Source organism: Wasmannia auropunctata, unplaced genomic scaffold, assembly GCF_000956235.1.
Source record: "Wasmannia auropunctata unplaced genomic scaffold, wasmannia.A_1.0 LD334538.1, whole genome shotgun sequence".
Lineage (NCBI taxonomy): Eukaryota > Metazoa > Arthropoda > Insecta > Hymenoptera > Formicidae > Wasmannia > Wasmannia auropunctata.
In genome coordinates, this window is record NW_012028352.1 from 904,192 (window position 1) to 929,539 (window position 25,348).

Sequence of the window (25,348 nt, forward strand, 5' to 3'; positions counted from 1 at the left end):
TGATCGCTGTGCCTCGTCTGCTATCGATTTATTTAACATAATAATTAAACTGAGATTACAAATATACGCAATTAATAATTACTTAGTAATTAATTAAGTCGCATTTTAATATTACACCTCGTCGCACGACTAGGTCTTCGTCTTTCTCCACTCGCAAAGGCCAATTTTCTTTTGGCAGTTACTCTATCAAGAGATACGGCAATTACTTGCGATATATAATTAAAAAAAAGTATAATAAAACTAAAATTGAAACGTCGTGATTGAAAATTCGGCGGTCGCAGAGCGGAGAAATCATGTACGTTACTGTTTATTATGTTAGCGCCAAGATAGTTAATCCATTTGTAAACTTTCTTTGAATTTCAAATTCGATAATTTAATTTTATCGAACTTGTCGCCTAACATTTGATTCTCGTTAAATATATTTTAGTATCACGCATAAAAATGTTTCAATATGGACGACAGTTTTACATTGAAGACAAATTTTCACTTGAGGAAATGCGTACCTTGAAACATCGACATTTTAAATCGAATTTCATTCAATGCTCTTCTTTTTAGACATACTTGTATTTTGATTATACAGTCTATATGATCACCATTATATAATTAGTGATCTGCTGTTACGACGATCGGGGAGTCTCTCAATTATTAGTGAGCAAGTTAATTGTCATTTCCGAAAGCGACACTTTTATCCACGTTTTTAATATATCTCAGACTGCGTCTTATTTACAGTTAGCGATCATGTTTGTCAGGAAACAAGAATTTCATTCTCTACAGGAATTTGTAAAAGCAAAGAAGAACCAAAAGGAGAGACAAGCTCAGTGCACTACACGAGGAACCATTGAGTACCACTTCGGTGACCTTATATTTAAACTGTTCCTTTATCTCTTCCGCGAGGAACGCTCTTTCGTGCGTTCTAATTGTCGTCGGATCGGACTGCTCCCTGACTTCCTCGGCGACTACCGCCCTCTCCTTCGTGTGCGTCCTGTTCTTCCCCTTCCTGATGAATCCCGAAAGTACTAACAACACGAAGTACATGTACGCATCGTAACAGGAGCCATAAACATGATAAATGCACGATAATTATTCAAGCGTTCATTTACATTCCGAGATGAAGATATATACCTTTATCAATCATGACGTCATCCGCGGAATCGACCTTGATGAACGTCGACATGGTTACCTCGAACAATTTATTCTTGTCGGTGTTGGACATCTCAATGGCTCGCCTTTTCCTGCCGAAACCGATCTGGCCGTTGCTGCATTCGATCTGAAATCCAAACGCACACATTTTAATAAACGCCGAGACGAGAGCGGGAAGTAACGCGGCGTCTAACGAAGCGGAAAAATAAGAGATAACGACTGTGCAAATGTAATTTAAAAACCGCTGGTATTAAAAATCGTGCGCTACGAAAGAATGAAGTCATACCCCTGGACACTTGTCCAAGCAGACGTTAACGGTGCCGCGGAATTGGACGTAGGTGCTTTCCGGAAACTTGAAGGCCCGGAATTTCGCCGTCAGGAAGTCGCCATCCACGGTGTTGAAATTTTCGAACAAGTAAGGATCGACGGAGCACCTGCGCGCAAATATTATGCGTTATATAATATGTAAAATGTGAAATGGTATTTCTTTAGTTCGCGCCTGCAACGGCATCAATTACGTTGATCAATTACCCGTTAATAATAATCGTTTCCTCCTGCGTCTTGGTATCGGTGACCAACATGTAAGTCACCAGCAGGCCGTAGATCGGCGCCGAATCGTTGTCCAAAAATATTTCCATCTGCAACGGCGTGCCGGGACTGACGTTGAGCTCGCCGGTCACCAAGACTCCACCCTGCCTCACTCCGACGCCGAGAATCGGCACTGGTGCCGATTTTTGAATCTCCTCACGTATGTCGATCACTCTAAAACAGGATGAATAAATTCCTTTAAAATCCTAAAAATTACAAACAAAATATAAACAAGTACTACAATTAAAAACAATTTATAAGCTTTTAAGTGAACTTGAGATAATATTTCTAAAAACTTTTTGTGAGTTTTTGCTCTTCTATAATTTTTATTGCCTTACTGGGCTTACATAAAAACATCAGACGCAGTGGTATGTCTTGATTTATACGTTCAACTGTTGTGGATCAAATCTATCGGATTGTCACATGTCGAATCCGTGACGAATTGTATGACGAACGGACAGAATCGCAAACCGCAAGGTTACAATCGCCTACTTTCCAAAATGAAGTCAAGAGGGCGAGCACCTGGCCGGCACGGTGATCAATGTTGCGTATCCAAATATGCAATTCCAACCCAGCAGCAGTTTGTACACGCCAAAGCGCAAGAACGAAGGCCTGTGTTGCAGTTATCTCCATAGGAAGATTCGACCCACTTTACGGTTTTATGCAAAATCGCGGAAGATTATGTGCACGACCCGAGCACGATCTATTTTAACGAAAAAAAAAAAAAGACGAACCATTCGTGCGCTCGTTGCCTTTTTGCGCATACGTAAATCAATTCCGGTAAACGCCGTATACTCCAGTTCGTGCAGACTCATCGGTCGCTTCCGCGGCATATATTGTAGCGCTGGACCACGGTAGGCGGGCGGCGTATACGTCACATCGTCCGGCGAAATCGCATGTATGGTGACAGACGAAGTAATGAAGACGAATGTTCGTCAGAATGGGTAGACCGTGAAATTACCAGGCGACAAGGAGTCCGAACGCGGCGAAGGAGAAGCGAGGGGTAGAAAACGGGCAGATCGAGTTCTAAAGTAAAAAAAAAAAAAATGCGCGCGCGCATACGGACGAGCGCAGTTCGATAACAAGGTATCGGGACGGGTACCATCGGGAACCATTAGTCATTATTATGACTGCGACTCGTGTTATTTTACACGTTTCCCTCCTCGCCGAACTCGTCGCTCTCCTTTTTCGTTATCTCCCGACGCAGAACAGGCTTTGTTAAGTCGCCTTCCGACGCGTGACGACCTTTCGTAGACGCGATACAACGCTGTGTAAAAACTACTTAATTACGCGACTTATTTTCTATTGGAGGAGACACGCGATGCATCAGGCATGCACTCGGCAGAGAAATTCATTCCGAGTGTCCGAGAGCCGTCGGCTTTAGCCAGGTGGAATCCTTAGAAATTCTCGCATTTAACTGCCCGCTCGAATTTTCTTCTATAGAAGAAGAACAGAACTAATCGAGAATAATTATCCCTTATAAATAACTATATAGATTCGTCCCGGTCGCGGACGAGCATGCACATGGCAGAATAAGTCGCGGCAGCGCAGTGCCGTCGACAGGACATAGTTAATGGGGAGATTTTACTCGTCGCGTGACTCTAGAGATCCCGCGAGATTGTCGCAGCGACGTCGCAACATACTTGATAATTCAACGATAATAAAGATTTCCCGCGAATTCCCGGTAACGGACGAGCGGCGGCGGGGAGAGATGTCGCGGAATTCGCGCGAGATCCGATCCGCCGAAGTGTATGTTCGATTAACGCCGATAAATTAGTGCCTCGACCGGACGACGCGCGCGGCGACGGTCGCGATAAAAATTCCTCGCTGTGTTTCCTCGAGAGCACGTTCCCGGAGGGTACTTGAAGAATGTCGACCGGCGAAGCGACTTGCGTTCGGGGGAAGGCAAGGGATCTACCGACAGGTAGTGCCTCTCTTCTCTCTCCCACTCCGGCACTTCGTACTTCGTTCAACGTGCTAAAATCGCTCACGCACGCATGCCGTGGCTTTTCCACCATCTGTAAAGGAACCGTTGCGCAATGGACTTGGGCCGCTCCGTCGTTCGTCGCACCATAAAATCGACTCTCGTAATGTCACCGCGTGTCTCAACTATATATACACAGAATGTCCCGCTATTAAATTCCTCGGGCGAGCTTAATAAGCACTTAATGTCTGGCCTTCCCGTTTGGAGAAAGATTTCGAGAAGAGGCCGCGTCTCACTCGCGGGCTCTCAAGCATTCAGCTTTCAAATTCCTTGGCGTCTACTCAAATGGTAATTCCAGAATTCACTTGAATCCGAGGCTGGGGGAAGAATTTGTTATTTAATCACGTCGCGGAAGCTCATTTCCATAATCAACGTTTATTCCCTCCGCATCTCTCCTATGCCTTCCATCTTCCTGTGCCGCGCCATAAATCGCAACGTCTCTTTTGCCGTGCTCGATGCAATTTTCCCTGTATCTCAATCGCCGGCCATTCCTCGCCTATTTCTGCGTACTCGCGCCGGACCGCACGTTTCCCCGGAGTAAACGCAGGTCGGAATAACACCGGCCGCACGAACTGGATGTGAGTGACCCGTCAAGCGATTTTCGAGGTGAAGAAGGAAGGAAAAAGCAGGAATGCCGATTAGGCATCCTCCGCGGATTGAAATATATTACTGGTTTTCCAAGCAGCTGCAACGCTGCGTTCGACCGTTGTGCAAATAAATCAGAGACGGCAGCATCTCGACTCGTTTGCAAATTACGAACTCCCGATGATGACTCCCAGCCAGTGGTCTTATAGCTGGCTGCTCGCATGCATATTCAGGTCAGGTGGGACGATTTATTTCGCTCGAATGTGGATCGGCCGGTCGATCGTTTTGTAATCATCGAATTTTCCACACAATCTCGCCGTCCTCGATAAACAACCCCTGCGCCGATCTGCTTTGCATCATCACATCTATACCAGGCATGCGAGATCGGTGGCTAGTTTTACTTTTTCGCCGATAAGTCGCCGGCTCACGCCTGTGTTTGCCGGTTGGAAAAAAAAACTTTTTTCGACATGCCCCAGAAGACCGCCTGATTGCAAATTTAATAAGATACGATATTCTCGCGGTTAATACCCGTTCTGCGAAACTAACGGCGTAAACGAGATCTACGACTATGATGACGCGGGAAACGATAACGCTTATATTCATCCATTTGGGTGGCGTGGAATACGATGTAATTGCACTTTATTATACTCAGTGATCTTGAAATCATTTATTACGTATCATCGTTGAGATATGAAACGACGAGATATGAAACTCTTTCAGGCTTTCCTGTCTCGCGGACGAACGGAAGGAGGCGTGTATCACTTAGTAAATTATATCCCCGCTTTGCATTCAGCAAACATAGTTATTTCTCTCAAACAACAAAAAACCGATCGGAAAGAAAAGGATGCCTGAGACGATCTGGACGTGACGATGAATTTTCTTGGTTTAAGTTATCTGTAACGAATCGTGGCCAATCAATAACAAGTACCGCTTTTTGCGCGACGAATGAAACTAGGACTCGTTGACCCGACAGGATGCGATTGTCACGTTCGCCAAAACGGCAGGTCAGGGGCTTCCGTAGAGAAGTTTTTCTCTCACACTCGCGCCGCGAGAGGCGCGACTTCCGGGTAATTAAACCCACTCGTTTGCCCATGCCGAGGAGATCATTTCGTACGAGGGGGAAGTGTGAGAGAGAGAAAGAGAGTCTTGTCTATCGCGCGGTGCGGTACGACGCGATTAACACTGTCGGATGACTGGCGAGAAATGAAAAGGACTGCGCAAGGTCCGGAGAATCTCCCGGGGCCTGCTAAGTCAATCTAATAGATTTGATAAATATCACGCTCATTAGCAGGATGCGCGCCTCCTTACGATTTCTTCCATTTACGTTACGCAGAACTCACAATCTCCCCGACTTTATTGCGTGTTATTACTTGTGCCGCGATGAATTACGCATATTTATCGCAACAACAAAGCGAGTGCGATTGCGTTCGCGTCATGGCGAATGCCGGATACCTCGTGCCGTAATATCAAACGCCTTAATGTCGAATGATTGATGACTTACTCAGGTTCCTGAAAGCCCGCCGGAAGAACGCTCCGCCGTACCGCCGTGTGATTGGCCGCGACGGCGATTTCTGGCTCCACGACAACTTCGGTGATTACGCATTTCACCGTGAACGTGTGCTTGCTGGAATCCGCTGGCTCCTCCACTATTACCCGATGATAGTACATCTTTTGACCCTGCGTCATCAAAATTCATAATCTCGATACAATGTACATATATATATATATATCCCGCGTATTACGTAAACGCTGGGCATTTCCATATACGAGTGTTAAAAAAAACGGAATGTACGCAATAATGCGCGCAATTTGTATATAAGTTACAATTGGAGTTTTGATAAATAAAAAAATTATTACCGTGACTTTGTTGAGGACCCTTGTGATGCCGCACCGTAACATGTCCTGTTCCAGCAGCGATAATTTAAACGTGGCTACGCCGTCGTGAAACTGCGGCTTACAAGCCTCGTCTGCAAAAGTAGAAATTCGATGTGAGCCATAATTTTGATTTACGCGCGGCGTTTAACGTAAAACGTTTGAATATATTCACCCGGAAAATGCTTGAATTGTTGGAGATATATCTTCGCCTGCGGACTACTCCTCACTATATCCACCTCCATCAATTGCTTGGTACATCTCACTTTGCTTTGCACTGAAATGTGAACATAAATATTTCTATGAGAGACATGGAATACATTTGTAAAATATATATTAGGTATATAATTTAAAACGTCTATTCTTAAAGTGTGAAAGAAAAAGGAAAATTGTATAGAACTTTTTGAGTCCTCAAATATAAATGCAGCGATTAAATTAGTTTCTTCAAAACATAAAAGCTGTTTGCCGTTTCTTACACTTTACGATCTTTATATGTGCACGCAGTAGTCGGCTCATTTACTGTTAATCACGATGGAATCGATATTTTAAAAAATATATCTCGATAAGAGAGAAGGATTTTCAAGCCGATTTACGATTTTGTTTTATGGAAGGATGAGCAGAAGTTAGCCGTATCCGCAAACTAAGTTGCTGTATACCACGGTAATTGCCCCATAAAGTCGTAAACGTCTCGACCTTGAAAAGCGAAGAGCGCAGCGATGCGCTCGGGAAATACGCGGTGATGTATATCCCACTGGTTTAGACCCTGTTTATTCATGGAATACCATGATAGATACTTTCACCGTTACCAGATGACGTCAAGCCATATATCGAAAGGAATCGCGCGTGTCCCAATCCTGAGGAAAGTCAACGAAAGATGTCAAATGGGAAGTCTATAATTTTTACGACATAATTCTGCATATATTTTTCCCGCATATATGCAAGCTCTTTCGCCAATTCAGAGAAGAATCTTTCTTAACAAATATGCCGGCGGATACTCGGAACGACCTGTAATAACGTCAAAGAGACGATTGTGTCCTCGGGAACATCAAAGCAGGAAGCGACGCGGGAACAATCCCGCGGATATCGTCGCGGACGTAATTCAACATTAATCTCGGAAGATACGGGAGGTGGCAATATTTTCTCCGTACTTAACGCACGCGCTTCGCAGCGAGCTCGGCGCGCATCGGGCAATAATTTACGGTGAGGTATCATCGTCACGTGCGCGCAACGCGCAACTGTTAAGGGAACGTGACGAACGTTCTTTCCCTTCCCCCACGACAAGGCGACCGAGGTGAGGACCTATGCAGTTTCACGCGATGCAACCGACCCTCAACTGCATCTCGGAATAAGCAGTCGGCCTCTGGCAACTATCGGCAACCAGCCCTCCATCATGTCGCGATCCCCGATAATGAATGACAGAATGAACAATCGCGAGCTGTGACGTTTTAATAACGCTCCGCGCGAACGTATTGCTGGTATCATTAATTCTCCGTTAGACGTTTCAGGTAGACTTGCTCGAAACAAGCCAATTTAAATTAAGAGTTAAGTTTTTTTTCTCTTTTACCGATTGTTCGCGCAAGTACATGTAGCTTAGTTCATTTCCGTGCAGTTTCACGAAACACAATGCGGGTCTAGCATACCACGATAATGAAGAAAGAAGGGGGATAAGTAAATAATGCAACTAGTAGCCGAGATGATTTAATGAGAAATAGCCTCCCCCGAGCTGAACTTCTACGTGGTTTGGCAGCTTATTTGATCGCTCGAGGCGATACCAGAATCCAGAGAGAAAGAGAAGTGGGCTTCACGCATGTTCCGCGCGGTCTGCAGGAGTCGTCTCGCTCGCGAGGCAAAGATAAACAAGCGCCACGTCGGCTGACAGACGCTGAACGACCGGTAGAATGTTTAATATACATTGTAGGCGAGCGCGCGCGCATCAGGAAGTGCACGGGGAGACTGGTGTGTGCTTTCTTTTATTTCCCCGGCAGACAAATTGATGTTCAGCGGCAGCAGCCGGTCGGGAGTCCGCGGCGCGCTCGCTGCGCGCTCGGATTGCAGCACTCCGGAGGATTAGCAGGTACTATCTGACAGGCGTTGATCAAGTCCTCGAGTCCCGCGCGCCTGTCTCCGTCGTTTGCCCGACGACGGGGACGAGCGACGGATCGAAATGACACCCGACGATAAGGCGCTGCGGAAATCACCGGGACGTATTTTAACGGGACCATACGTCTCCCCGGCCGGGCCCGTTCTCGGAACGTAGGAGAGATTATCTCGAATCTCGAGCGTTTCTCATCTTTATCCACGCGATGCGAGTCACGCATGAGGACGACCACCGCGCGAGGATGGTCGAAGGGTACTTCCTTTCTCTCTTTCTCTCTCTCTCTCTCTCTCTCTCTCTCTCTCACGACTCGTTGAAATTGTTCTATCCGCTTAATATGCGCCGACTCGTTTTCATCAGCATACCCGCTGGGTGTCGACGGCCAGCGGCGCGACACGACGACGTCGCGGTTTTTCTCCGTATTCATGGTGGAAAGAGCCACTTTCATTTGTTTTCTTTTTCGACGGAGGCCGTCACCTCTGACACAAAACGTGTCGCGAATATTCATCCCCCTCCCTGCCCCTCGCTAATGACTCTCCTCCGGTCGTCACCCTGGTCCCCCCATTCCTGGCGCTTATCTTAGGCGGACTTTATGCAACGTCTGTCAGTCAGGCCGTCCCGCGCGCGCAGTTAACGCGTAAATTACGTGACTGCGCAGCGTGCCGCTTTTAAACATCCCTATACGAAGGCGGTCTTTTCCATTAGCAAGTTTAAGCGTTCTCGCGAAGGTAGCGAAGGCGCGAGTCGCGGCTGATCTTCTGCCGATCTCGGAGAAGGAGGTCCGTGACCTTAGCTTCCCCTCCCCGGCCGCCGCTCCCCGCCCGAGCTACCACTCTCTTCTACTTCTTCCTCTTCTTCTTTATCTTCCTTCACCCACTGTTCTTCCCTTCTTCCTGAGCTTGCCGCGGCAACGTGGTTTTTCCTCGGCGTGGTCACCGTCTTCGAAAGCGGCGATCCAGTATTACGCTTCCGCGTCTGCATTGTTCCGTCAGAAGGTCTATAAATCGGCTACTGGATTGAAAACCATTACGATGCGCAAAAAATCAGTTGAGCAAGAAAGTTTCAGCGTTTACAGAAATTTAATAGCGATATTACTCTTATTGTCTCGTCTTCCCTCGATACAGGGAATTTTCGAAAAATCAAGAAGAGAATTGAAAAATGTACTTTAATCTCACACTCCATCTTCTTTGAGTCCCATGCAGCCTTCCCGAGATGACGGATTAATTAAACCGAGGCTGAAACAAATCCACGTTGATGAGACTAGCCCTGAATTAATCAAAATACGTCAGGGTAGACTAGGATCCACCTCGCCGGATTATTTTCTGCCGCGCTTCGTCCGCCCCGATCACGAATCCTGCACTTCTCTCGCATTTACCCCGCCCGAGATTATTCGCGACGCCACGCTCACGTACTATCGGGCGTAATTATCAGCTTCGAATGTGGCGCACTCGCTAATCCCTCGATCTCAACCCGAGGTCCGTGAACCTGACCTTCTTCCTTCGTTCTCTTCGCTCGCGCCCCTTTATCCTTCCTTATTATTCGACGCTTCTCATTTCTTCCTGCGCTCCTCTTCCACCATTAAACTCCGAGTAGAGGCAGTACATATATACTACCTCCGGTTCCTCCCGTCGATCCTGGGAGAGTTCCGCTTCTTCTTCCTTCCCGCTTCTTCCCCCTCCTTCTCCTTTACAAGGTGCTCGCCGTACTACCGGCCCACCCCCCGTCGTCTTTCGCGCACTTCGACGCGCCTCCTTCGGCTTGCAAGATTAAGATTTCCGCAAGATAACCGATAATGACCTCCCGACTGATGAGGAAGATTCGCGACCTCCGACCTCTTCCTTCCTCGTGTATGCGCCTTCAACGCGCGGGCTCCCGCTTTTCGTGCGTTCCTCTCGTATAAGTCGATTCATCATTTAATTCCGCCAGGACCAAAATGAATTTTTCACCGTGACTCCCCCCCGTGACCCGGTTCACGCGACCCACTCTCTTATGCTCGCTTCCATTATCTTCGACGCGGTTTTTGCCCGACGAGCTTACCGCGCCGCCACTTTACTTTCGTTTTTGTATTCCCGTTAACGCGCCTAAATCCTCTCAAGAGTAACGAGTCCGTCGCGCCGTAAAACGCCGCGTTGTATTCAGAGAGAGAGTCTCATAAGCAAGACAGTTCTCAAGATAAAAATTATAACGACTTGATCCTGAAAGAGCACCAAGTACCGAGGGCTCTATCCTTTTTCCTCGGCTCGCCTGGATTCCCACTTTCCATTCATATTTCTGTAACAATAAAACCAGCAATCTCAGTTGCCGCAATCGCCGGTTTCACTGCTGATAACAGTGCCAATCTCTGCCGCGAGTTCGATGACATTTTATTTTCTTTCGGTACATCGCAAGCGACTACCATCAAGCTCGTTGCGCTACCAAGAAGAAGCAGAGTAAATTGCGCCAATTTACGATCGTCGAAATTACAATAATTTGTGGCCATTACTGCGAAGTGTTAAGATGAGAACCGAGATGAATAATTACGCTTCTGCACGGTTGCGTTCGGGCTCCCGCAAAGAATCGAACATGCCAGGATCGGCGGTCCTGCGTGCAATAACATCTTTTCCGCTTTCCACGGCGGGGCAAAAATCAAACGCGCTGCCTGCCTATTACGCTTGAATACTTCGTTGTTGTGTCGGAAGCGATTAAGCTTCAAATAACGTAGGTATTAACGTTAGATCGGTTGGTCCTGGAGCACAAACATTCGCGTAAGAAACCCGCGGTTTCTTCTTCCTCTTGTTCTTCTTCGCGCGGTATTATGTATAGCTATTCTCATTGTACCAGCTCCGTCGCGTAATAATGAAACGATCCGTCAATTTTTCTCGTACGAAAGCGAACAAACCGAGCAACGGTAACCGCGACGGTCACAGTACATTACAGTAATCAATTAATATTCGCGGGGAGTTATCGCGTGCTGGCTGCGTGGATAACAGTACCGAACGATCGTAGGGGAAAAAATGGACATGGCGATTGCGCGCGCTGCAGGTTTTTCGCGCATTGCGATCAAGGTGATACGATGACGTGTCATGGGAGACTCAAGTACGGATGTGACACATCGTATTAACGTTATCTATTAGCATTATCTATCGTAAGTTAAAGATGGATCGTCATAAGCTCGAACCGGATCGGTGGCCTACCGCAAAAACCGATCGCGTCGCGCAAATAGAAACGCGATAACGACTGGGTAAAATATGATCTCCATAATGAGGAAAATGTATAATGCGGTATGTTAAGATTATGAATTCAATATATAGTAAGTGCGATTATCACTCTGTTTCGCTATAATACCGGATCGGTGAGTGACATTAGTTTGTCATTTAATTTCCGCGAACGTAAATCTCTCTGCGAGTAGAATGAGTGCTTTATTTTGAGCTGCGATCGGCTTATTTTTATTTACTCCCGTTATATACCTGTGGTTTATATAGATTTCGAAAAAGCATAGAGACTCTACGAATCGTTAAGTGATACGCCGCCTCGTCCTGTAATTACACTTCGCATTAAACGGTATAATTTTCAGCCGCTATTACTCCACTTGTATTTATTCTCTTCTCTCTACGACCTTGCTTAAGTAGCACAAAAATCACGTAATCGCATACCGGATCTTATTTCCTATTTTTATATATTCCATCTCATTAACTTTAATCGTTTTATTCATTAAACAGTACGGAAGTACAGTACTGTTTTCTTTTCCTTTCAGAGAAAGATTCTTCGTTGATTCTATTAATATATGAAGCTGCAGATCAACGCGATAATTTTCGCGAGTCGCACTGATCCTTTGCAAATCGTATATCAATCACTACGTGACGCGTAAAATTCAATCGCTGTTTATAATTCTAACGAGCGAAACGTCTTCGTCGACAAGGAAGTCAAGTAACGCACGCGAATCACTTGCGTTATCGTTCGCGGAGTGTTAGCGCCACAATCGAACGCGTGACGGCGGGGCAAGGGAGGTGGGGCTGCATAACAGGATCAAAAGTTCTTAATCAATGCAATGCGAGCCGGGCGGTGATAAAAGAGAAACGCTGGCGAGCCATGGCGAATACATGGCGGTAACGGTGATTCCATTCCGGTTGCCTTTGCCTGGCCGCGGCAGTGCGCGCACGCCGATTACAAGGGCCGCCAGCTCGGTAAATCACTGATCATCAGTGATCATTAGCGGCCCACAATTCTGTCGATCGAAACTCGAGGAAAACGACGGAATCGCCGGACGGCGAAGGGAGACCGGTTACGACCGGGTACAGATCGTCGGGGATTAGAGCACGCGTGGAGGATGAGGCACGTACGTCGATGGATATCTAGTTAGTGCCTTCCTTGGTACTTTCTCTGCCGACTTCCTGGATCCGACTGGGCTATTATGCCCATCGGGGAAACGATGTTTCGGTTGCGATCGGATTGGCATGGTCTGATGGCTCGATGCAACAGTTTGCCAGGCAAAACTTTCCGTTTCCGAACGGATAATTATAAGATAAATCGCTCTATACATATGATAATGTAATAAGTTCCAACCGACTAATTTAAATACTGATTTAATAATCATCATAAGATTTTAACGCAGTAAAGTTCATTTTAGCATTAGACATTTATTATCCCGTTTAATTTACGCAATCCTGATTTTATCCTTTGACTATATAATTTTTTTCTGTCACAAAGTATGCGTGCATCACATTATTTATATATTATCTGATTGATCCTGTGCTTATTTTCTTTTTCATCGTCATCAAAATCTGCATTAAACGAATAATCTGCTTTTGTAGTCTCTTAATTCTGAAGAAGAAATCATCGATTCTGCCGATCGTATACCTATGTAGATTTTGCAAGTATCGCGTGTATTATAATTTTTATTTTTTGAAACACGCTACACGCGAAAGGCAAGCAGAATTGCGTGACACAAGCGAGGCGCGTTCAGTGACAGTAATACAATCCGATATCACGGCAAGTCGAGGAGGCGAGAGCTGCAAGCGAACATCGTCCGAATGACTACAAATCGCGCAGGAGAGAGATTTCCTTTAAAAGCGACGGTCGCCTTTGAATTTCGCCGGTGTCTCTTTCGCGGCGTCGTTAATATCGGCGCTACCGTACGTCACCGTCGCGAGTAATCACCAGCGCGGAAACGATCGATCGTCCATCACGTACCGACTCTCCCGGAAAGCCTCAATGGTTAGAAAAGACGGACGAGTCACATGCAGGCAGCAATCAGAGAAATCTCCAAGAGACGAAGCTCCGATCCTTACGATCAAGCTTGAAAGTGACATTTTCCGGATGATCGCAACTTTACAATTTTTACGAAACTATCTTCCTGCCTTTATGATCTCTTAATATTTAGTTGTGGAAAAATATCTAACGTGTTATTTACGATACTTCTAGACAATAAAATATTTTGCATGTGTGAATGTTAGCACCCCACTATTAAAATTCCACAGTTCTGATTAGAGTTCCTTCATTTTGTAAGAGACTTAGAGTTCTCTATAGTTTATAAGGGTTCTAAACAATTTTTAATTTAAATTTAAAAAAATAGTGTGCTAATCTTTTATCAAATTTCATGATTTAAAAATTGTTATTAAGTACAACTCTTGTTGTAAACTATAGAGAACTCTTCGTCTCTTCGAAATGAAGTGGAAACTCTAATCAGAACTATGGAATTTTAATGTTGGGGTGCGGACTTCACACACGTAAATATTTTTAACGGAAATTAGATTCGACAAGAAATTATCTTTTCGACAAGCGAGTATATGAAGCTAAATTAAGACAACAATGTTTGGAACGCGCTTTATATTCTGCTTCCTGTTGAGGCTCTCCTACCACCCGGAGCGTGGCGGTGCGGGATGCTGCGAAAAAGTAATGAATTATTTATAGCGTCACGCGGTATACAAATTATGCGCGCTACCGAGGATTTACCGTTATACATGCGTTTTCGGTAATCCCGACGATTAAGTCGACGACGCCCCGCGGAGCATAGCCGCGCGATTATTTAAACAATTTTATGGCTCGGCACGGCGGTGCACAAAACGCTTTTGCACGTGTCGTTATTTATAGTCCATTGTGCACTTTTTAGATCTGGATGCCGCAGATACTATCTGCAAATCGTAGCGAATTATGTAAACTTTCCTCCCGTGAAATTTCTTCCGTTTCATTCGCGGATATTCCGTGACGTAGAAATCATCAATTATTTATCAGAGTAATCATTGCAGCTTGTTATTAAATTACACGTTATATAAGATGTACTTACAAGATGTGGCAAAAAAACATATATGATTTACGTTAATATAAACCATAAATATATGAGTTTTAATTATAAAACTCTCGGATTTCGATGCTTGTTTTAAATTTTCTTCTTATTTCTTTTTTGAAACATTATATGATTCGATCAATGTAACTCTACGACGGTTGCTATGACCACAATTAATTATCGTTTACCACCTTAGAATAACTGTCGGCATTACGCTGACAAATATCGCTCGCTAATCAGTCATTTAAAATCAATTTACTTTTCCAAGAGTAAATCGATTGGATGAGATAGGATCTCGCGCGGAGGGATATAGGAATCTTTGTTCCTGTACATTTCCACGCGCGCGCGGAGCTGTCGTCTTCGAGGTATCGAATCGAGTCCCCCGAGTTTATCTGACTTCCGGCAGACCGCTTTGTTATCCGGACTGTGCTAGACGCAGGCCGAGCACGGAATACATTTTCCAGAGGATACTCGCAGCGCTATCTGATCACAGGATTTAATTGTTTCCTCGAGTCCCTCTTTCCCGCGGAAGGTGCTCGGCAAGTGGGAGTAACGCGGTAACGTGTGCTAAGTTGTAGTTGCATTATATAAAATATAACAGATAAAGCACCTAATAAAAAATCCGCGAGCAGTCCTCGTTACCTTTTCTCTCTATATAAGGACAACACAGATGTCTTATCTAATGATGTGCCGTACGATATATACCGTTCACGCTTTTCAACTACTGAACTACTGAAATGTTTCCAAATCCGAAGCGAAGTGCCGTTAAAAAAAGAACGAGACTTGTTGGGCATAAAAAAAAGAAATACTTTAAAATAAAACCTTACCAATGTTTTACGATCCTTTTCACTAGGCTCGTCTAATTGACTGCTATATACTATCGTTATTCGAAACTTAGAATGTAGAGTAATCCGCGGCGTATGTCTGATGGAATAATGATAAGACGTTAGGGATAATTATGGAGTGTGAGCCATGAAAAGAGATATAAAAAAAATGTTGCAATTATGACGAACGCATCGTACGAAGGAAAAGTGATCACGGTTCGCAATAGCATATAGCCATAGTCCGTAAATATCTGTGGCTGCGGGATATCGGGGCAGGTGCAAATGACAAGTTATAGGAGTAATTATAGGTAATAAACTGAAATGACAGACTGTGACGATCCTCCCGTTTCGTTGCAGGACGACACATTCTCACTTTTATCCGCCGCACGATAATCAATAGGCCGATAGCCTCTCGTGAAAAACAGATTCACCGTGTTACGGAACCGACATTGTCTTTCCGGCGCTGTTATTAAATCGTTAAATCAGCCGCGTTACTCCGGTGTCGTGTCATTTTGTAATTTTCTCCCCGATTAGAGAGAACCACCGTCGTTTTTCACGAACGTTCAATAATCGCAGCGCGGCCTTGAGTATATAAGCGTCCGCTTCCCTCTTTGCGCTGCAACTCAAGTTGCTACTTTTACTTCAACTTCGTTAAGATTATTTCGCATTTTACGAGGTCTCTATCTCCCGCTTCCTTATAAAGCGCCGCACGATTATTTGTTCCCATTAGCATTAATTTTCGATTAATCCACATGTTTATCAGACACCGTTTCGAGTGAAAATAGTTCGCAAATGCTCATGCACAACTGGAGTGCATGCACTCGGGCAGCGCATCGTGTTTCTGCGAAATGAAAACACGCAGTCGTCTCGAAATTTATTCTATGAACGTAAGCAGTCGTCACAGTGCTTACTTAGTGCGTCTTCTTTCGATATGCAAGAGTATTAACGTTGAAGTGTAGGTAATCTAATTAATATAATCTAGAGATACCGGATATCAAATCTTAATCCTTCCATTAATCCTTGGCGGTTAATCGGAGATTACAATCAAGAATTTTTCGTCCGAACGTATCTTTAATTCTTCGTCAAGAGATGTGTCTTTATTAATAAAACGTATAACATATGTATATATATCAGTGAACGGGAGTGAGTAGCGGATTTGGAAGATGGCCTGATGGCGGTGCGTGGCATCTGGCAAATAAAAAAAAACCGATCACGCGTGATTAATGATTAGCTGATTATACACGTGTCTAATGACGAAGTTCGCGTGTAACCTGTGGCTCGCTGCTCGCCGGATCATTATCAATCATGAAAATGAACGCTCCTGACAGTGAGAAAGAGAGCACAGGGCGTAAGGAAAACAGCGATTTATACGAATTAGTTCTTTTGCCGTGGAGGAGCGAACCGGTACCGAGGAAAGTAGCAGGATAACACTTCGTGATAAATGACGTAAGTTCGGTGAGCAAACAATTTCGTTCCGCGCATCATTCGTTACATCGCGATTGATGCTCCGTGGATGCGAAACACCGTAAAATCGAAGAGTTTTTCGGTCCTACCGGCACGTATCCTTGCCGTATCCAGTTGCTACCAGGAAACGTACGGCAAAGTATTGCAAAACGTTTCCTGGTAGCAACTATCAAGGTAGATACTTACATCGAGGTCACGTTAATGCTAACGTAAAAAATATTGTTTTATTCGTTATTAATTGTTATCTCGTCGAGAGGTTCATTCTTTAGAATTCTGCTACTTCTTTTGGAGATTTCACTGGAGATTTCAAGCTACCCTGCTACGAGATAGTCGGGTGCGACATATACTGTTTCTTTGATAACTACAACGATAGAGCGTGGAACATTTATTTATAAATTATTTATAGATTAAAACGTAAAAATATACAAAATTGAGCGTGGATCGTTTTCTCCTAAGTTCACCGTGAAATCTGAAGAATTTTTAAGACAGTTGGCTCTGTCTTTAAATAATTGCATAACGAAGTCAATCAGTCCTTGATTAATTTACAACACAAATGTAATGCGAGTAAACTTGCTCCAACGAACGCGTACATTATTTACATCATTTTTATTTTTTGCATCATTTAAATGGAAAGGGGCAATAAAAGATCGTGTTAATATTATCGAAGATTGCAAAAGCGCGTCCAAATGCGAAATAGAGAATTTGTCCCTTTACGCGCTCTTGTCTGATCGTATCTCCACATATGCGCAGACACATATGATGCGTGCACACGCGCGTATCCGTAACGCTACGCATGTACTGGGTGACACGCGCGCACGCAAGTGGTCCGACCGGTATCCGCCATATTTGGCTGGGCCCCACATACACACACATACGTGAAGAACAAACATATAGCCAACATAGGAACTCTTGAGAAAAGAGGTCATGCTCACGAAAGGAATCGACGTAAAGATACGATATTGCCCCGAGGCAATAACTCGAGGCGATATTTCCAAAAAACTCGAAAAATATACAATAATTTTCTAAATTAATTTTATAAATACCCAAGTGATAGATTTATCAGTCAATGACGGATAGGAAGAATAATCATTGCGATCGTATGATAAATGTGATTACATTATTAAATTTGTATAATTAAAATTTGGATTGAAGGCATTTAATTAAAACTGTATTTAAGATTTAAAATGTTGGATGCTTTTATGTCACATTCAACATATAAAAATTATATAGCTAACGGCGAACGCCCGTGGAAGTGCCAATCAGAAAGGGAACGTTCCTACACGTTGCGAAGAAAAAAAAAAAATTATGGAAAGATAGCGAGTTTATGGAGCTTGGGGTATGCCGAGATCATTAAACGTGCGTGACAAACGGTTCGCCTTCCTCGATGGGTTGGGTCGCCATTCATAAAGCTATCGCAAAAATGACGTGTCAGGGTTCACTATCCATCCACGTTCTTTTCCTTGTGCCACGTCGTGGATAACTGTTCAACTGACGTCGTTTAATTTGCGAGTTACGAGAAATTGAACGTTTACTGTCGTTGCCACTTCACTTCACGCGCATTCGATATGCCACATTGACCTTCGATCACTTCCTTTTTTAGTGTCTGAACGTGCCTGCGGCAGAATGTATGCAGATTATCCTTCGCGTATAAATATAAATAATTACACAGGAAACGTTTGTGTCCGCGTTTTTGACTGACTCGTGAAACTAAGGTCATCGAGCGAGAGAACGTTGAAAGGTGTGACGAGAGGTGTTGAGAAGGAAATATCTACGTTAAATGCCGAAGAAAGCCGAGCACGGATGATTCTGTCTAGCCGGCGAGGGAAAAAGATCCCGGCCGATAGCACGTCTGGATAGACTGACTGGAAAAAAGTGTTGCCGTTACGTCAAACACGCACGACAGTGCAACATCGATTATCTGGTACATCAGTGCGGCAATCGATCTCGAGATAGCCATCGCGAGACTTCGATTTCTTTGCTTGATTAATGACATTTTAATAGATCAAGTCACGCTCGTGCATCCCTTTCGCGAGCCATCGCCCCACGCGCTCTTCAGACATTTATTTTATTAATTTCCTGTTACATATCCTCGCGCTATCGTACATAACTCAGGATCTATAAATCGTCGTTATAAAGTTTTTTTACGCAGAACAATTATTGTTTAAATACAATATTAGATATCAAGATAAAGCATTATTTAAAAAGATGATTTTTCTCCCCCTTTACCCCTTCGTCATTGCGAATTTTGATTTCACATTAATTAAGCCTTTTTTTATTTATTGCCGATTTAAATTTAGAATATATGCGCTTTAGATTTGGAAGAAAAATTCGAACAGTGCTTGATCTCTTCCGACTTCGTCGATAAACGCGAGCTGATCCGTGAGTCAGGAAAAGTCTGATCTGTTTACTGGAAACCGGAGCTCGGCCTTTTTGGCCTTTTCTCGATGATCTCCCCAGCGTTCTGTCCAACGCGTCCGTGCAGATTGGCAACCGGTTTTGCTATGGCCTCTCCCAACCGATTCCTCACTCCTACTCTCACTCCCACTTCTGTTTCCCATTCCAGGGCCCTGTGCATTCCCCATACTCCACATCCTCATCCCTCACACAGTGCTGTAACATTTACGGTGTCATTCTACCCTCTCCTCAAACTAACGTTTCCGAAGAGAAAAGTAATTATTAGCGGCATATTTTGCAGTGTGAGAAAATTGTATTGAATAACGCGTGTTTCTGATTTTAATATTTTCCTATAATAATTTCTTAATATTTTCCAGAAGAAAAACTGGCTTATATATAGTATACATTATATGCTATAATATATGACATATAGACATATGAGTGTTATTTAATTGAAGATTACCTGATTTTTTCTACAAAGCTTTTTTAATAAAATAAATAGCTATGCTCAAATTATATTAATTATCTCAAAGATAACGCGCTATTGCTCTTTTCGTAATGCGAACGATAAATAATTTAAACAGACAAAAGAGCAGCTTATCAAGTTAATTGAAACCGAGCTTGTTTCTTTTTCTAAAGAAACTTCGTTTTTCTTTAAGTCATAAACTCTATAGTATCGTTCGTGAAGTAAAATTTATAACGGTAATACGTATGTTAAAGTGCCACCTTCCTGTTTCTTCGAGTTGAACTTTTCGTTTAACGTTCAAAGGCTTTACGAACGGGTCTCGATATTTCAAAACGGTGGGCTTACAACTTCCTGGGTACGCAACTGGCTGATCTTCCCAGCCAGTCGCATTATTCCTCATTCCTGGCCACGTGTTTGAGCGCGATTATGGAGAGTACGAACGGAGTCGGTGGAACTGTGTTTTGCCCTATCCCTTTTCCGCTCGGCGAGCGTTTTCGCTTTCTCGTAAAACTCCGTGCGGTTTCCAAGCCGGATAATGAATAAATCGACCTTCATGAGCGGCACATGGGAAAAATTCCGCGAAGAAACGGCCATACAAAAAAAAAACGCTAGGAAGCGAATAGTTTTGAAACCGCGAGAAATCTCATTATCCTTGAACACGCGCGAGTGCGGCCTGACATTTCATTTTATCAGAACGCGCGCCTCAATTTTTTGTATGACTTCATTCTCTTCGTCAATTGTCAATTTTTTTAAATCTATCATCGATCCACCGACTGTTGGAGTAAAATATTATTATATTAACTAAAGTTTCCTTTCTATAAGGTTACGCTAAGAAAAGCGCATCTAAAGAAGGTATGATATCTGCAATTACCGCAAGAAAATTGGACATTAGGTAAAGGACTGCAGACATTGGATATCCGAAGACCGTCGAAGGATAATACAAAGAATAAGGACGACAGGAATGATAACGCGAAGGATAACAAGCAGAGTATAACGCAGTTGCAAGTATGGCATTCATGTCAATTTACGCAGAAGCCTGCACCGTAGAAGAAGATTCATCAGACTGGATTGATAATGGAGCAACAAGCCACATAACAAATTGTTCAGATTATTTTTCAAAAATTTAAAGAACCTTGTAGCATTAAGACTGCTGGAACGCAAACACTAACAGCGTTTGGAAAAGCTACTATTCGTTTTACATCCATTAATCATCAGGAGATTATACTAAAGGATGTATGGTTTCAAGAAATTTATTTTCAATTTTGATTACTCAAGACCGGAATCCTGACAGCAAGTTTGAGTTATTAGTAACAGAATGTTCATTAGAAGTCGACGGAAAAAAGTTGCTTTACGCAATCAGAAAACTACATGGAACACTGTTTAAGGCAGCTATCAAGCCTATTTTGCCAGAACGAGCAGTGGGAATGAATATATAGTTACTGAAGACAGTTTAACGCTGTAATTATACCATGAGAGAGATTTCACACCTTGACAGAAAAGCAGAAAACAAAAAAGCAGAAACCAATCAGAACTCATGCTGATAATCGACAGTTTTTGCTTTCTGCTTTTCTTGCTACCAACGCGAGTTCTGATTGGCTTCTGCTTTTCTGCTTTCTGCCTTTCTGTCAAGGTGTGAATTCTCCCTGAGAGATGGGGGCATCAAGATAAACAATCATATTTTCCTCTAGATAGACGAATAAATTGAGCAAGAAAAGTCAGTTATATTTTAAGTTATCCATTGTAATACAAGAGCGAAATAAACATAAGTAAAAAAGATACATATTATTTACAACAATTACGCGTCGCGGCTACACACGCGAAAAACAATAAGAAGATTTCCGTCCGCGGAAAGGAATACCTGCAATTCAGATTTGCGATCTAGCAATTAAGTATGATGTTAATAGCCGTAATGGCGGTAAAATAAGAGAATAGAGCGCGAGGCGCAACAGCGCGGTGAGCTACTTAGATCGAATTTCACCTTCTCTTTCCTCATGATTCTCCCACTCGCACGCGTTCACTGCAAGAACGGACTGACATGTTTCAGCACCCTATTCTGAAAAACGATATCCTTTTTTCGCGTAAAGAATTTTATTTAAAAAAAAATAGTGTAATTTAACTGTCCATTCTTGCGCTAAACTGTTTACGAAAATCTAATTACGCTTCTGCGCAAAGTTTTTCCTCAGATCGAAATTCACGATAAATATGTACAAATATTTCTTCTGCGAGTCTTTTAGTAAAGCATACAGACAGACGAGTCTTCTTTTAGAAACGGCAATATCATTAAAATAGAAATACAATAATAGGTGTTATTTCATTTTCATAAATCATCTCCGGTCGTAAAGAATTGTCTTCGCCGTCAGTTAAGCTTTTTCTATGCAGATATATGCTCAGAAAGGAAGGTTCGCCAACGCATTTAATCTTCGATCGTAGGCTCCGTGTGTCTTTCCCGTTACGGACACGTTAGTGCGGGAGTTAGCTCACATTGTGTTTCCCTTTAATTCCAGGACGATAGCCAGTTAAGATCGTTCCGCGTGGATTCTAGCGGAGAACGAAGGGCAGGTGGGAATCACATGCGCAATCACAAAACACAGAAAATTGCATTCCCGCCTCACCTTCCCTTTCTTTCCACGATTATCGCAGAATCCTATTTCTCCTCTCCCGCGTCTGCCTTCCCCCGTAAGTCGGCTCAATTATGCCCATTACGTGTGCCTGGATAATCAATTTTGCCGACTGGCGATGAGAATTCGACGTAACCCTCCCTCCGATGGAGTAATGATACTGGGAAGGAAGTCGATTGCTATCTACCTACTGGTGAAGAAAATTCGAAACTACAGCATAAGTATAATAATAGCTATCCAGTAAGTATAATAATAAGAAACAATAAATTTTCTCCTAAACACACACATGTCATGGCAGAAGATCTTCATTGACGATCTACGTAGAATTAATTAACTAATATCTTTATATTTTATTCGATAAGAGGGGATTAATTTTCAAGTATTAGGTACAAAAAAGAAGCGTATAGCGTGATGTAATCGTTGCGAAGTTTCTTACGCGTTATTTTTAGATCAGACGCTCTTTTTTCGCGATCGTTCTAGTTTATGTAATTATTCGTGCAATTTTCCAATACAAATATAGCCGCGGTAACGTACAGGAGAGATCACGATGGAGTCATGGCGTGATTCATCAACGTCTGATTACTCACACACGACGAAGCACACGTCGCGTGTGCACGAATTTCCGCGCGCGAGAGAGCCAGCGCGCGGGGTAATTATTTTTCCGCGCACACACACGTGTTTCCCTCTTACACAATCCCGCGCGCAATCGCACTAATTTCACATTTGCGAAACCATACAATTTATTCGACGTATCTAGCTGCTATTAGGGTTAATTAATTGCACGTCAACACGAAGGGAGGCTCGGGAAGGAACAATTGGAGCAACCTCGATTCCCATGCGCGCGACTGAACTCGCAAATCGGTCCACTTCCACCGATGCAACGATGGACGATAAAGGGATATGATTAACTTCAATTTGAGATAATAATTCCCGATAAGTGGAGAATTAACTCCGATGTACCGTCGCTCTCTGCCCCTTCTTGTTTGTCCAAGCCGCGCGCGGCGCCCTTAACAGATAATTAGCCTTTTATCCCCCGCCTTGCCCTAATTGCGAGTGTCGCGCGCGATTACGAGTTTCGTTCCCTGATTGCAGTTATTTTTTAATTGCACGTTGCGTTCGAGGATGATGCGAGTGCCGCGTATTGTTTGCACAGCTCGCAATTTCACTTCCGAGAGAAAAAAAAAACACGTCGGGAGAAGAATAGATTCTGTACGCCTCCGTAATATTGCGTGACATACGCGAGGAGAATTTGCGATCGGCAAACGTGATCCGAAAACGTATGGGTGAACCTCATCGCGATGGGTGCGCCTAACGATTTTCGTATAGCTCGACGCACACGTGAGACTCGTGTTTCTCGAAGGAAAGGAGGACTCTCGCTCCGCGAGTCCTCGCAAAACGAGTCGTCTCTCCAACACGTCGTGCGTGCGTGTTTCGTTGTCGGACACTGCCATTTTCATAAATAGCCGGACCGTGAAGCGAAGTAGGAAAGAAAACGTCTACCTAACGTCAACAGTAACGAGTCTAAAGTCAGTCATAACGAGCGCGAGTCGTCGCGACGCATGAGGGAACGTCGCAACCTTGAGTGGCGCTTTGGGTAGGCTATGATCCTCTCTCGTGATACCTGGGTACGCATCGCGATCTAGGACATCCTACTTATTGTTAGACGCGCGCGTGTGCGTCAGGTGCTTCGGAAACTTTACGATGCATTCTGCGACGCGTCTGCTTATTTGTTATGCCGCGTCGACCGCGTCGATCGTCGGCGTAATCGGCTCGGGAACAAAGGAACGTCACTTTCGTTCGCGGACTGTCATGTTTCCCTCCTCGTCACTGATTACCGTGGAACGCTATAATCGAGCGTGGACACCGCGGTATACGTCGTCCATGCTCGGTACATACATTTAGAATTTCTTCGACGCGTACATTTCCTTGTTACTTTCACCTGCGCGCGCTCATTATTTTAAATAAAATCGCGATGGTCACGGGGACCGCCGCCTATCTATAGGATTGGTTCAAATTAAATGTATCGCTCACCATTGGCGTTTGCGAGTCCGACGATGCATAACCAGCACAGGGCCAGTCTCCAGAAACGGTCGGCCATGTCCGTTCTCCGTGTAATTACGAAACGCCCGCGGATCATGTACTCGCGATCTGCGTCGGGAACAGGATAAACAAAGGGGAGAAGGGAGAAGGGACGGATGCGGAAGAGGAAAGGATGGGAAAGAAGAGGACCGAGTATTTTCGTATTATCCGCGACGGACTCTCATTTAGCCGAACGCGGCTCGGCCCGGGCGCGAGGAACCGCGCGCAATTCACCTCTCACCGCGAAAGTGCAATTTTACGCCAACGAATATCCTTGTCGGTAATGGAAAGTCCGAGGACTCGGGGCCGGAGTTGGGGCCTTGGCAAAAGACGCGCGCGAGCGATGTTCCCCGTGCGAACACGCGAGAGACACTGACGGGACAGGAGAGTGGCGGGAGAGTTTGAACCGCCAGCAGACCCAGACTGCAACATCGACCAGTGGCGTAGAAGTGTATCAAACGTTTCAATGAGAGATGATTTTACACAATTTGAATTTAATGATAAACCTGACCGATGCGAATTGTGAGAGATCGATTCTTTTACTTGACTCCACGCTGGTGAACCCACCGGATGTAAGCAAGGTTGAGATCTTGAATAAATACCAGTGAATATAATGCGTGAAGATTGTAATGATAACGTCAACCTGTATTGAAATTTTTCTCATTTTTATGGCTGTTCTCTTTAATTCTATTACGTGGGAAAAAAATGAAAAATAGAGGCTACGCTATTTTTTTCAATTTCTTTATAAATCGCCATTTATTCGGAGTTACATCGATCTTTCTGCGGTAACCGGATTTGCGGCCCAGCATCACTCGTGGCGAACGTGACGGGCCCCCCCGTACGCCATTGTCACCGAGAAAACAAAAGACACACGGATGAGAAAGTGGCAGCCGCCGCAAACCGATCGCAATGCAATGGTATAACGATCGCACACGTATAATGCGCACGCGTTTGCGTGTGTACGTCGCGCGCTTATC

The 25,348-nt window shown here is 44.1% G+C and overlaps 1 protein-coding gene across 1 annotated transcript; it reads right to left on the reverse strand.

The window, feature by feature from the left end:
- Window positions 1-24,739, reverse strand: LOC105458400. The gene is made up of 8 exons (XM_011703678.1): window positions 24,324-24,739; window positions 6,345-6,446; window positions 6,155-6,264; window positions 5,799-5,974; window positions 1,672-1,902; window positions 1,427-1,574; window positions 1,123-1,267; window positions 1-1,016 (listed from the first exon to the last, which is right to left on the reverse strand). The coding sequence occupies exons 1-8, from the start codon at window positions 24,427-24,429 to the stop codon at window positions 769-771; spliced, it is 1,266 nt and encodes a 421-aa protein (XP_011701980.1). The 5' UTR covers window positions 24,430-24,739; the 3' UTR covers window positions 1-768.
- Between the last annotated feature and the right edge of the window lie 609 nt (window positions 24,740-25,348).